General features: G+C 40.0%; 1 protein-coding gene across 1 annotated transcript in view; it reads left to right on the plus strand.

Annotated features, from left to right (window-relative positions):
- DCUN1D4 (defective in cullin neddylation 1 domain containing 4) overlaps positions 1-13,506 on the plus strand; it is a 70,910-nt gene that overhangs the window by 15,664 nt on the left and 41,740 nt on the right. The window contains 2 exon segments of the mRNA XM_052642152.1: positions 6,934-7,004; positions 7,177-7,216. Of these exon segments, the coding sequence (XP_052498112.1) occupies positions 6,934-7,004; positions 7,177-7,216 (111 nt within the window).

The following is a 13,506-nucleotide window of genomic DNA, read 5'->3' on the forward strand; positions in this document are numbered from 1 at the left end:
TCATTTTCATTGTCCTCAGAATGCATTAACCCACTCCAGTGTTCTTGCCTGGAGAATCCCAGGGATGGTGGAGCCTGGTGGGCTGCCGTCTGTGGGGTTGCACAGAATCGGACACGACTGAAGTGACTTGCAGCAGCAGCAGCAGCAGCATGCATTTATCAGTACGTATATGTGCATAGTGCTATATTAAAAATTTTGTACCTGAGAGCATTGCTTACTGATTGACCAGCTGGAGTTTAGCTAATAATAAAATACTTTTGTGAATTCTTAGTGACAAGAAGAAAGAGGTGTATTTGAAATAGAAATAACATGGATGTTATGTCTTTTCTGCACCATCTGTGTTTTTCTTTAAGTTGGTAGATTGTTTTGATTTCACCAGTATCTTTTTATTTAATACTAAGGTTCTCTAACTTTGTGAGAACTGATTGTTGACTACTAATTGACAACTTAGGTGGAACATGCTGCTGCCTTTTACTCCCTGATGCTCCCATCAGAGATGAGTTAGAACGGAGGAAGGGGCTTTGGAATGTGAATTCTCCCCAGCTTGGCCACAACTAGTTACCTGACTCTGCTTGTGCTAGTTTTCATAGCTCAAGGAGAATTCTGGGGACTTGGACAAAAGGACGTGAGCTTCCCTCACAGCTCCTGAAAGCAGTCTTGTTGGTCTTCCTCCTAGTGCAATCCATTTTATACAGAGATGAGTTCTAAAGTCCATCTCTAAGGTGAAAATCACCAGTATTAAAAATATCACTGGAGGGATTTCCCTGGTGGTCCAGCGGCTGGGACTTAACACTCCCAATACAGGAGGCCCAGGTTCGATCTCTGGTCAGGAAACTAGATCCCACATGCTACAACTAAGACCTTGAGCAGTCAAATAAATTAATAAAAATATACAAAAAAAAAATTGCTGGAAATACTTTCAGAAGGTGCCCCCTCATTGCAGATTGTCTCTAGCTCAGTGGTTTTTACCTCCAGTATTAGGACAGGTCACCAGCTCTTCTTCAGCTGAGCACCAGTTGAAGCAGCTGGCTTATGTTTAGGGACTGTGTTTTATGAAAAATATATCTTCTAAATACTTGGCTCATACGGTGTTCTGAGATGCGTGTGGAGACTGAGCGGACCCAGCGACTGTCAGAGTCCTGTTGCCCATCTCCCTGTCATTAAGTAGAGGCCTCAGGGCAGTTACTAGGACAGTTGACTTTTCTTCTCTCTCCCTCTTCTTTTTGCCAAGCTGTTGCCATGAATTGGTGTGAGTTAAATGTGGATGTCCTGCGGTCCCATTGTACTCTCCACTTTTGCTGCCACAGACCACCTGAAGGCCCTAATCATTTCCCACCTTGCTCACTACCAGCAGCCTTCGTGAAACACCACTCTGAATCCAGGCCACACTTGCCGTTGGGCAGTCTTTCTAAAAAAGGTGATTTAAACACTCCTGTGGCAGCCAGGCTCATAGCAGTGCTTCCCGCATTCTGCTGTGCAGAATTAACTGCTCTCTCTGGACGCTGGGAGCGTGACTTGGTCTGGTGAAATTTCGTTCAGATCTCGCCACAGCCGTTTTGTCGCTTCCATGTGAAACAGCTGTGCACGAGTCACCTTTGAGTAGGAATGCCGGAGCATGCCGTGTTCATCTGTTGCATTTGCATACCCTCCGACAGCCCAGTGGAAATACTCGTCCTTAGGCTAACCTCTTAAACAGGGCTCAGAGCCACCCTTTTTCTGTCCTGCCCTGCCTTTGAGTCTCTTCTGTTACCATGCTGCTTCTCACATGTGAGGATCTAGAGACGTGAATGCCCTGAAATACCAAAGCATGCTGAATTTAAGTCTTGATGCCTTTGTCCCTACAGTCATTTATTCCTTGAGTATTTATTGAGCACCTGATGTGCGCCAGGTATTGCTTTTGGTACTAGGGCTATAGCAGTGGACAAGAGCAGGTTCTGGCCTTCGTGAAGCTTATATTCTAATGCTAGAGGAAGATGGCGCCCAAATATGACGTAAAGTCTGGTGGCACTAATGCCATAAAGAAAAGTCAAGCATGGTAATGGGATAGTGAAGAACGGGTCCTGTTTGTTGGGTCTGGCAAGGTTCTGTAAGAAGGTGATATTTCAGTGGCAACCTGATGAAGTGTGAGAGCAAGCCATGTTATTATTAGAGGAAAGAGGGCTCAGTGCAGAGAGAACAGTGTGTTCAAAGGCCCTGAGGTAAGAGCTTGGATGGAGTATTCACAGGATAGCAGGAAGCTCTCTGTGACCGAGAAGAGTGAGTGAGGGGAAGATAGGTAAGAGATGAGATTGGGTAGAAGAGGCAGAGAACGTGCGGGGCCCTGAGGCCATAACTTCTCTTTAGCCTTGAGTGCCTTTCCCTTCTATCTGTAACTTCTGAGGTTGGAATTAATTTTAATTTGTTCCACATGGTAGCTAGTTGCCCTCTGCTTGCTGAATAATTATCTCTTCCCTATTGATTTGAAATACCATTTAATCGTGTTAATTCTATGTGCTTATACATACACGTAACCATACAGACGTGCACAGACATGTTTATTAACTCTCTCTCAATGATTTGTCTTACTGCTCCTGTACCCTATTTTATAGCACTGTACGTCTGCGCCAGGCCTTGGCAGACTACAGCTCATGGTCCGAACCAGGCCCACCACCTAGTGTCTAGAAATAAAGTTTTATTGGAGCACAGCCACACTCATTTGCTTGTGTACTGTTTATGGCTGCTTTTGAGCTCCAGTGGCAAAGTAGCTGCAGCAGAGATGGTCCACAAATCCTAAAATATTTAAGATCTGGCACTCTTACAGAGAGTTTACCAACCTCTGCTTTATATTATGTATGGTCTGATAGGGCCTGTTCTTCTTCATTCTTTGTTTACAACAATTTCTTGGCAAGTCAAGTGTGTTTGTTTTTTTCACGTGAACTTTGGAATCAATCTGCTAAGCTTGCCTGACTCCCTTCCCTTTCCCTCACCTCTTTTTTGGGATGGGGAAGTGGGAAGCAGGGAGAATAGGAATTTGATTGCGTTTAGTTTTGTAGTTCAGTACAGGGTGAAGTGATCGTCTTACAATACCGGGTCTTTCCATTCCAGGAATATATCTCTGCATCTGTAAACCTTTATTGTTTCTTCACTTGAATGTTGCACATTTAAGTTTATTCCTACATGTACTGTCACTTTTCGTTGCTATTATAATTGAGATCACCTCCCAGGTATATTTAACAAGTGATTATTTATGGCATAAAAGAAGGATTTGAATTTTTATCTATTTCAGTTGTTTCTGACCCTCTTATGGGAGTAAACTCCTGTTGGTGGTGGTGGTGAAGTCGCTCAGTCATGTCCGACTCTTTGTGACCCCGTGGACTGTAACCTACTAGACTTCTCCATCCATGGGATTCTCCAGGCAAGAATACTGGAGTGGATTGCCATTTCCTTCTCCAGGGGATCTTCCCGACCCAGGGATCGAACCCGGGTCTCCCACATTGTGGGCAGACGCTTTAACCTCTGAGCCACCACTGTTAATTCTTAAAGTTGATTCTTTTGGTTGATGATGGTCATTGTCTGAACTTACCAGTTTTTGTTTTATTACTGACGTCTCTCTATATTGTGGGATTCTGTATACAAAGAGTAGTTTGGAGGAAGTGAATTTTGACCCTCTCAGTGGCATTCACTTTTTTCTGTTATATAGGTCACAACAAGTGATAATTATTAAAAAAAAAAAAAAACCAAAACAAAACTCCCAGAAAACTTTATGCTACATCAGGATTTTTTGATCATTTTAGAGAATACTCAGAAGATAATTTAGGCAAGCCGTTTATCAAGCATGCTGTATTTTTCTGCAGAGCCATTTGTCACTTTTAATACAGAATGTTAGGTTTGCATGTCACACATGAGAGTCTAACCCAGTGATAGTGGAGAGCCTTTTGATCATGGACTAAAGTTGACTTAACTGAGTATTTAGCCTTTAGAATTGAAATAGGAGCCAGAGGAGATTTTATGTCAGTTAGTGCTTTCCTAAATGCGCTTCTGTAAAGCATGCGATCTTCACCCTTAACATCTATTCCTTAAGGATGTGAAATCTGTTTTAGATTTCAAGGTCTGTTACTTGCCCTGAGCAGTGAACAGATGAACCATGAATTCAATAGTGTTAACCTTTGTGGATTTATCTTTTAATGCCATTTTGGTCTCCCCCCCACCCCCCCGATTTTGTGTCTACTCCTTAGCTTTTTACCTTGATGAAACTAAAGAAAAACTGTGCTCTTCATGCTGCTGGTTCCTTTTCTTTCTCCTTTTTTTTTGATGAGGTGATGATGAGGTGGTTATGATAGTAGACACTGGATATGGAAATAGAGACTTGCTGACATATATTATGTGACTTGTGAAATGAACCTTGTTACTTGCATCATCTGTAAAGTGAAACTTCATGTAAAGAACCTTAAATGCTCTTGTATATTTTTTTCCACTGCTGAGATATTCTTCCACCATCGTTATGAAATCAGTTGGTGGTATATGAATGTAGACATACCGTCATAGGCTGTAGAGATGTATCAGGCCGTATGCCTCTGTTACAGAGGCAGCTGCAGCTTTGAGATCTTTGATGTGGGGCTTGACTTGGATCTACAGAAGTAGAAACCATTGTAGGTGGTTGGTGTGGAAAATGGTATAATCTAACAGTGATAATATCTTTTATTGGGCACTCACTGTGATCCACACATTACTCTGACTCTGTGCCCCATCCAGGCATTGTAGTCTCATTCACAACTGCGGACATTGAAATTTAGGTTAAATAACTGGTGGATCTGAGATTCAAACTAATTGTTAGACTCCAGAGTCAGGTTGTAAAGCTCAGAGTGTTATTTTGGCAGAAACTGTGTGTGCGTGTGTGTAAAGACGGATTTAGCAATTTTAATTTGTTTAGATTCTCCTGTGTGAATTTTGGCAGTTGAATCAGCAGGTCTGGAGACCTTATTGCTTTGGTGATCTTTGGCAGACCCTGTGTATCCCCAGTGAAGACAGAATCTAGATCCTTAAGTTTTCTGTTTTGTTTTTTTTTTGCGAGTCCAGAAGTTTAATTTATATATCAAGATATTACTGTAGTGTATCGTTTGTCTTCCAAATTTTAAATTGAGAGAGTACAAAAAGGGAGCTTAGGGCTTGGTCATAGATGCCAGGGGAGGGGGATGGGGTAAGATTAAGTTCCCCAAAGCCTTTGCTACTGCTCCTAGCTTTAGAGCCTCCTACCTAGGTTTATGAAATAGAAGTGTAAGTACATACATGCACACACGTGTGTGTGTGTGTGTGTATATATATATATTTAAACACCCCAAATATTTTAAAATCTTTTTCTGTGCAGTTGCACTAATGAAGATGGAAAATCAAGATCTGCACATATTTATATCATCATTTACCTTAAATATGGCTCAACCATTCAGATGCTAAATAATTAACACTTGTCTGTATTTGAGGTCCTTCTCTGGTTGTCTCTCAGCCAAGCCCTCTGATTCTTTGGCCCGCTCTCAATGGCTGTGCGTGTGGTGTCAGGCCGGGGGCTGCTGTTGGTTGGGCCAGCGCGTGCACGTGTACATGTGCACTTAGACCCCGCTGCTCCTGACAGTGGTGTGTGTGTGTCAGGGACTCTGCTGCCTGCTAGCCCCTCTGCCCTCCAGGCCAGCCCAGACCTGGATTCCTGGCACTATTTAGAAGAGAAAAGTGAAGCTTTCTAAATACTGGCAGGCAGGTCAGCTTGCTTTCCAGCCCAGAGTCCAGCTCAGCAGAGACAATTTGTGTTGTAGTGTTGGCTCCTTGCATCTGACATGCATCCTAAATAAATATTCCAGGAAAGGGTGATTTTTTTCTCTCTCTCTCTTTTTTATATCAGGATGGCATAACTTGGAAAGTTACAGTATCTTTTCAAGGTTACTTTCAGACTAACATTTACTAATTGTGATGATAGTAAAGAAAAGGAACTAATGTAAATCTTGATGTTTTATGAAACTGCTTCTATTGATGCTTATTCAAATATGAAAATAGCCGTCGACTTTTAACTCACATTCATATAACCCACTATGGAGGCAAGCGTACTTTTTATGAAAAGCATTTGAAATTGGAGATTCAAAAGCCGAGCATAGAGTTTTATGGTGTGCGGTATTGTGTGGTAGAGCGGCTTGATTTTGTCTTTTGTGGGTGATTTAGTGTGCAGTCCTGAAGTTGTTAGAGATGGCGGGTGGAGACAGTCTTCGATTCTCTGTGAGTGCGAGTTCTGCCTCTGTGTTACTGGCTCTGTGGCACATTTTACTGTTGCAGTGCCAGGAACTATAGACTCCATCCCAGGGCCCTGGCCTCTCAGACAGGCCACTTTCAGGCCAGCCCTTTGATTTATCTGTATTTGTTAAACAGGAGGGGGAGGGGCTTAGATTCCATTTCTGCTCTATGTTGTGTAAGAGTCAACAAAATACATATATTGTAAGAAATGTCAAGTGATTGAGATGCTTTCCTGTTTATTTTCTTGCCAAGAGCTTGTATTGTGCTGGTAATTCTGGGAGGAGAAAGAGAAAGTGGATATGGTTCATTTGAGATCCGTCATCTATTTGTGTTACTTAATTTGCCAGCATCAGTGATATTTTTCTATTAAGCTTAAGTTCATTGCTGATAGGATGTTATAACTACAAGTATAAGTATTTTTGTTTTGTCTTACAATTCACATGAAAATTTCATGAACTGTATTTTAACATTTGGTTGGGAATTTAGTTTTATTGTCAGACTATTTCTAGCAGATAGGTTGGTAGTTGCATGTTGTATCTTATTTAATAAGTATCAAATATAATGGCGATAGTATTCAATTGTATCAAAACATTTATTTCCACTTTTGAGCTTTATTTTTTAATAGTCTTTTTACAGTATGGGAAATAAATGACACTGAATTTTCCCCTTTTTCTTTTAAAGACTTTCAGCTGAACTCTCATCTCTCAACACTGGCAAATATTCATAAGATCTACCACACCCTTAATAAGCTAGTAAGTCAATTTTTTTAAAGACAAAACTACCAGCTGTTCAGTTGTTTTAAGTGTATTTGATAAGAATTTAGATTATGGATATTAAGATATCAGCTGTTTATGAAAATACTGAATTTTAAAACTTGCTGTATGGTGTGTGATTTCTTGGTAATAATGAAAATATTTCTTGCAGAATCTAACAGAAGACGTTGGCCAAGACGATCACCAAACAGGTATCTATAAATGCTATCCCTACTTAATTTTCAATAAACTTTCTAATAGTTACGAAGAAGAAATACTAGCTGAGACCGCTCCGTGTTATTATAATACATCCCATTAGCAAGTTGTTCCTTGGTTGAGGATCTTTCTCAGGGTGTATAGAGGCAGCATGCCACAGCTCCTTCCCAGGAGGAAATCTGTTCTAGGGCTCCGGTTTATAACGGAGTACTTCACTTCCTTTAACGGGGTTGGGGGTTCTCCCCAGTGGTTTGAAGATAATCATTCCTTTACTAAAGTATTTCAGCTTATACTAAAAAGTAGTGCAGTTTGAAAGGTTTTCCATAAATGCTTGTTGACTTGAGATATAAAATGAGTTGATTGATAGGGAGATAGGAGTATATCTGTGTTTTGTATGGGTCCTGAGGATTTATGGGGTTCCCTGGTAGCTCAGACAGTAAAGAATCTGCCTGCAGTGTGGGGAACCTGGTTTCGATCCCTGGGTGGGGAGGATCTCCTGGAGAAGGGAGTGGCAACCCACTCCAGTATTCTTGCCTGGAAAATCCAATGGATAGAGGAGCCTGACGGGGTACAGTCCATGGGGTTGCGAAAGAGTTGGACACAGCTGAGCAACTAACACTTTCTTTCACTTAGAGGATTTATGACTGGGAAAATTGAAAGTGGATTATTGTAAACAATTCTCTAGCCCTTTGGTTGTCCAACCCTAGCTGGCATTATAATCATGGTGGAAGGAGGGGCTAGTTTCAACCGGTTGCTTGGCTCCACCTCCAGAGCTCTGGGGTAGGGCCCCATAATTTGCATTTCTGACCAGCTCCCATGTGATCCTGATGGAGCTGGTCTGGAGATCACACTTTGAGAACCACTTCTCTAAACTGTGATGATCACAGAGTTCAGAAACTTGCACTTGATCTATAGTTATGATAACTTCCAGTGAAAGTTATTAAAATATATTTTAAAGTTTTTGAAAGTTACCACAGTAATATATGAACACATGCTTGTTAGAGAATTGTTAGAGAACTGTTAGCTTGTTAGAGAATAGCACAAAAACAAATGAAGGAAAAAGCCATAACCCTCCTTTAGTATGCTGTTTTAATACTTATTCTTTTGGGTATTTTTGTACCTGCATATGTTTTTATAGTAGTGTTTTGTTGTTTTTTTTTAGCATTGGTGAGCTCATATTGTATATACTATATAGCATCATTTTTTTTTTTTCATTTAATTTTTTTATTAAAAAAATCACCTTGGAGGTTGTTAGGATTTAGAACTCCCTACCCTTCTCCTCCAGATTGGTTCAGGATCAATTGAAAACTAGGCATAATAAGATGGATATTGAACTAACAGTTGTGTTGGAAAACACAGCTTAGATGAACAGCAGAAATGCAGAAGCTTTTCAGTATTTCACCTTAATTAGACAGCTTTACACACAATCACTGCCATAGGCAGTAGAGCACCACACACCTGGCCCACCTCTAACCCCCACTTACGGCAGTGCGGGGTAGCAGCTTCTGCTGGCAGGCTGGGCTGAAAGGGAGTCCAGAAGGGGCTGGGCCCCTCTGCACAGGGCCTCCTGCCCCCCATTACCAATTAGATCAGACATTCCTCCTTCCAGGGAAAGGAGTGAGAGAAGGGGAGGTGTGTTTTAGAAGGCCAGGCCACAGAGGGTCCCTTCACCTGATCTTTCTGTTTTAGTAAACATAGGTCAGGACAGTCAAAAACAGTTTCCTTAATAATTTTAAAAGCAGTGTATGCACATGATTTTAAAAGAAGTGTCAAAAAGGTGTAAAAAAGCAAAGGTTGCCATCCAGTTTTATGAGCGCCAGCTCCCACCCCCTGCTAATACTACACCCTTGACTCTCCAGAGATAACTCTTAAATTCCTGTATTTGTTTCCCAAATGATGACGAGGATATATTTTCCCCCAAATACAAGTATACATTTATATATGCCTCTTGTTTTTGTCACTCAGTGTATCCTGGAGATCTTTTTATAGCACATTTATGAAGCTTTATTTTTAATGATTGCATGATTTTCTATCTTGAGAATATATCATAATGTGTTTCTGTTGATGCACACTTAAGTGTGTTCAACTTTTAGCTACTACCAATAATGCTGAAAATAATTTTCAGGGCCAGTTCTAGTAGTTAAGAAAAAGCACATTTCTGTTTTCTTATTCTGGAAAAATACATTGGTAGGCACTGGAGATTTTTTAAACTTGATAGTTAGTTGTTTTAATTTTTTTAAACTCAATTTTTTGTTGGTAGAGTCTTTTGGCTATCTTTCCCTTGGCTACGGTAATGAAACATCTATAGATGTCCATCAGCAGATGAATGGATAAGAAAGCTGTGGTACATATACACAATGGAGTATTACTCAGCCATTAAAAAGAATATATTTGAATCAATTCTAATGAGGTGGATGAAACTGGAGCCGATTATACAGATTGAAGTAAGCCAGAAAGAAAAACACCAATACAGTATGCTGCTGCTGCTAAGTCACTTCAGTAGTGTCCGACTCTGTGTGACCCCATAGATGGCAGCCCACCAGGCTCCCCTGTCCCTGGGATTCTCCAGGCAAGAACACTGGAGTGGGTTGCCATTTCCTTCTCCAATGCCTGAAAGTGAAAAGTGAAAGGGAAGCCACTCAGTCGTGTCCGACTCTTTGCGACCCCATGGACCGCAGCCTACCAGGCTCCTCCATCCATGGGATTTTCCAGGCAAGAGTACTGGAGTGGGGTGCCATTGCCTTCTCCCCAATACAGTATACTAATGCATATATATGGAATTTAGAAAGATGGTAACGATAACTCTGTATCTGAGACAGCAAAAGAGACACAGATGTATAGAACAGTCTTTTGGATTCTGTGAGAGAGGGAGAGGGTGGGATGATTTGGGAGAATGGCATTGAAACATGTATAATATCATATAAGAAATGAATCGCCAGTCTAGGTTCGATGCAGGATACAGGATGCTTGGGGCTGGTGCACTGGGATGACCCAGAGGGATGGTATGAGGAGGGAGGAGAGAGGGGGGTTCAGAATGGGGAACACGTGTATACCCGTGGTGGATTCATGTTGATGTATGGCAAAACCGATACAATATTGTAAAGTAAAAAAAAAATAAATAAAAACAGGCATAAGAAAAAAAAGAAACATCTAAGTTTTCCCCTTGTACCTTATTTAGGTAATGTTGAACTTTGGATTTAAGTGAGTATTGTTATTATAGTAATGTCACATTTAAATATTTAACCTGAATGCGGGAGTTTAATAACTGGGGGCTATAATTCAGGAATACTGAAGTGGAGAGTGTGTTTGGCCTCATACGTCCTCTTTTGTCCTTGGGGACAGTGGCTGTGTCTGATGTTTGGTATATGACTTGCTGGTGCAGTGCCTGGTACCTTACACGTGCCAGTCAGTGTCGATTAGCATTAGTAATTTCTTAGAGTAGTCCATTTCATTAACATTTCCCCATCTGGTTATAGCATCACTTGTGATTATCATATCTGACAGAGCGTACTTGAAAAGTTAAACAACATAAAATCTGTAATGTTTGGAAATCTGAGAAAGTTAATCACTGTAGTGCTTCTTTGAATCTCTTCGTTCAGTGGTAGAGCAATTTCTATACCAACTGTACATGAAAGAGTGAAACCAAGTGTGAGAGGCCAGTATCTTTCTCCTCTCTTTCTTTTAATACTTTTCTTCGGTTCTTTCAGTCTTCCTGCCACCAAAGAAAGAAAAAGAGGAGAGAGCGTGTACATTAATGTTGGAGAAATAGCCCAAAATAGTGGGCGTGAATTTAAAAAGCCAGAGAGGACCAATAGCAATAATAATAGTGAAGGAGGATCATAGATGTTGGAAGTTGTATTGCTTAGAGAGAAAGGAAAGGGAATTTTTTGGTTTTTAATAGTAGGATAAAAATTGTACATTTGGACACTAATAGTTTTACTCAAGCAAGTAAGTAGTTCAATGATGTGTTCAAGAAAATGAAATAAAATATTTTGATACTGATAAGATGTCTTAAAATACAACCTGTTTATCAACTTTGGAGGAGGAAATGGCAAGCCAGTCCAGTATTGCCTGAAAAATTCCACGGACAGAGGAGGCTGGTGGGCTAGTCGGTGGGGTTGCAAAGAGTCGGACACGACTGAGCACGCTTGCATTTATCAACTTAAATGACTGTACCTTTGTGACACTGTTCTGTGAAAAAGCTATATAAAAATGATGTAAGTGGCAGAATGAACATACAAAATGTTATTAAGTGAGTCAAGGCTATATGATGCAACAAACTCATAATGAAAATTTGATAGTGCGATTTTTGTATTGGAACAAGCATTTATACTAAGTTTGGAAAAGTCAGGAAAAGATCTCTAATTGTATAGAGCTCTTATTTGAGGATGCAACTGGGTGCACAATTTAATATGTCGTAGGAGAATTAATTCCTGAACAGGACCTCTTTTTAACTTGAGTCCCACAAGCAAAATGATTAAATTTTTAAAAGTAGCGGAGTAGCTACTTAGATACCATTTATTAGGAATAACATACTTAGTTAAATTATTGTGAAAACAGCCAGCTGCATAGGCATTAAAAGGCTTTGTGGTTTGATCCAGGTGAACTCAATTTGCTGTTTAAAATTGATTTTTCTGGGACCAACTATTAGATATGTTTAAAATGTTGTAATATTTCTAATTGTTTAATGTAAGAAGAAGAGCTGCATTCATTGACTGATTTATTTGAAAATATGGTCAGATTTATTTGAAAATATGGTCAGTTAATAGACTAATTTATTTGTTCTCGTTAAACACTGAACCAAAAAGAAATGAACCTGAACTCACTCATAACCTTTGGTTAAAAAATGGAAGCAATTTCTGTTTTCTTCCTAAGGATCATACAAACACTTCAGCATCAAAAGTGTTTCTAACGAGGGAGGGTTTCAGAGTCACTGTCCATCTAATGGAGAGATGTGCAGACTGAACGCCAGAATGTCTATTGCTGTAATGTGAAGGAGCCTGAATCATGGTTTGGGACTACTAGTTGAGATTATCCATCCCTTCGTCTTCCTGCTTCTTTATTATTGTAATAAAAAGGCCTTTCCTTTTTCGTAAGTACCTGCCAAACGTTTCTAATGAGATTTAGGATGGATTCCTAGAATCTTTTTCTTTCTTCTTTTTTCTTTGTTGTTGTTCAGTTGCTCATTCGTGCCCGACTCTTCTTTACTCCATGGACTGCAGCACGCCAGGCTTCCCTGTCCTTCATGATCTGAAGTTTGCTCAAATTCATGTCCACTGAGTCAATGATGCGTGATTGGCAAACATGGGAAACTTGTAACTCTGATCATTTTCCCCCCCGAAGGCTGTAATATGATTGGAAGAGAAACCAGAGTATTAACTCTAATCATTTCAAATGAATTTGTGAGTTAGTTAGCTTTTATTTGTTAATTATTTATTGAATAGGAACTTTTAGGAGCTCAACTTACTGGCCAGTTTTCTTATATGTCAAATTGGGGTGGTAATAATACCTCTCAGATTTGTGATGATAACTTTGAAAGTGCTTTGTAGTTATTAATTGAAAACTTCAGCCTTAATATTTTGCCTCTTGACCTATAATAGCAGATTATTTGTACCTAAGTGGATACTTGTAGCAGGTTAAAATAGCTAAAGCGTCTTTAAAACAGATAAACATTCCATAAGATTCTTGTTTATATTATTTGCTTGCTAAATTTTCAGTGAAAAAATAAGTGTAATTCAGGTAGATTAAGTGATTCAAGTTCTGAGGCAATAAAGTCTAAATTTAATGATACAGATAAATACAAATTTGTGAAACATTCATTTGGGTTTAAGTGTCTTGATTTTAAGAAGCAAACATTCTCAAATATTTGTGTTATTAAAAAAAAAATCCTACCTGCCAGGATACTTGAGTCAAGTGCTTGTCTTAACTGATAAATGGGGGGGAAACGTCTGAAATGGTGGTGTATTACCTGCTACCCCGTGGACTGTAGCCCACCAGGCTCCTCTGTCCATGGGATTCTCCAGGCAAGAAAACTGGAGTGGGTTGCCATTTCCTTCTCCAGGGGAATCTTCCCAACCCAGGGATTGAACCCGGGTCTCCCGCATTGCGGGCAGACGCTTTAACCTCTGAGCTACCAGGGAGGCCCATTACCTATTCCTAGGTGTTTCAAATCTCTGGAAATGTACTGACATCTTAGCAGAAGTTGATTTACAAATTTTTTAGGAACACATTTATTTAACAAATATTTCTTGAGAGTCTACTATAGGATATATATATATACCTTATT

The sequence above is a fragment of the Budorcas taxicolor genome, chromosome 6, assembly GCF_023091745.1.
Source record: "Budorcas taxicolor isolate Tak-1 chromosome 6, Takin1.1, whole genome shotgun sequence".
In the NCBI taxonomy this organism is placed as follows: domain Eukaryota; kingdom Metazoa; phylum Chordata; class Mammalia; order Artiodactyla; family Bovidae; genus Budorcas; species Budorcas taxicolor.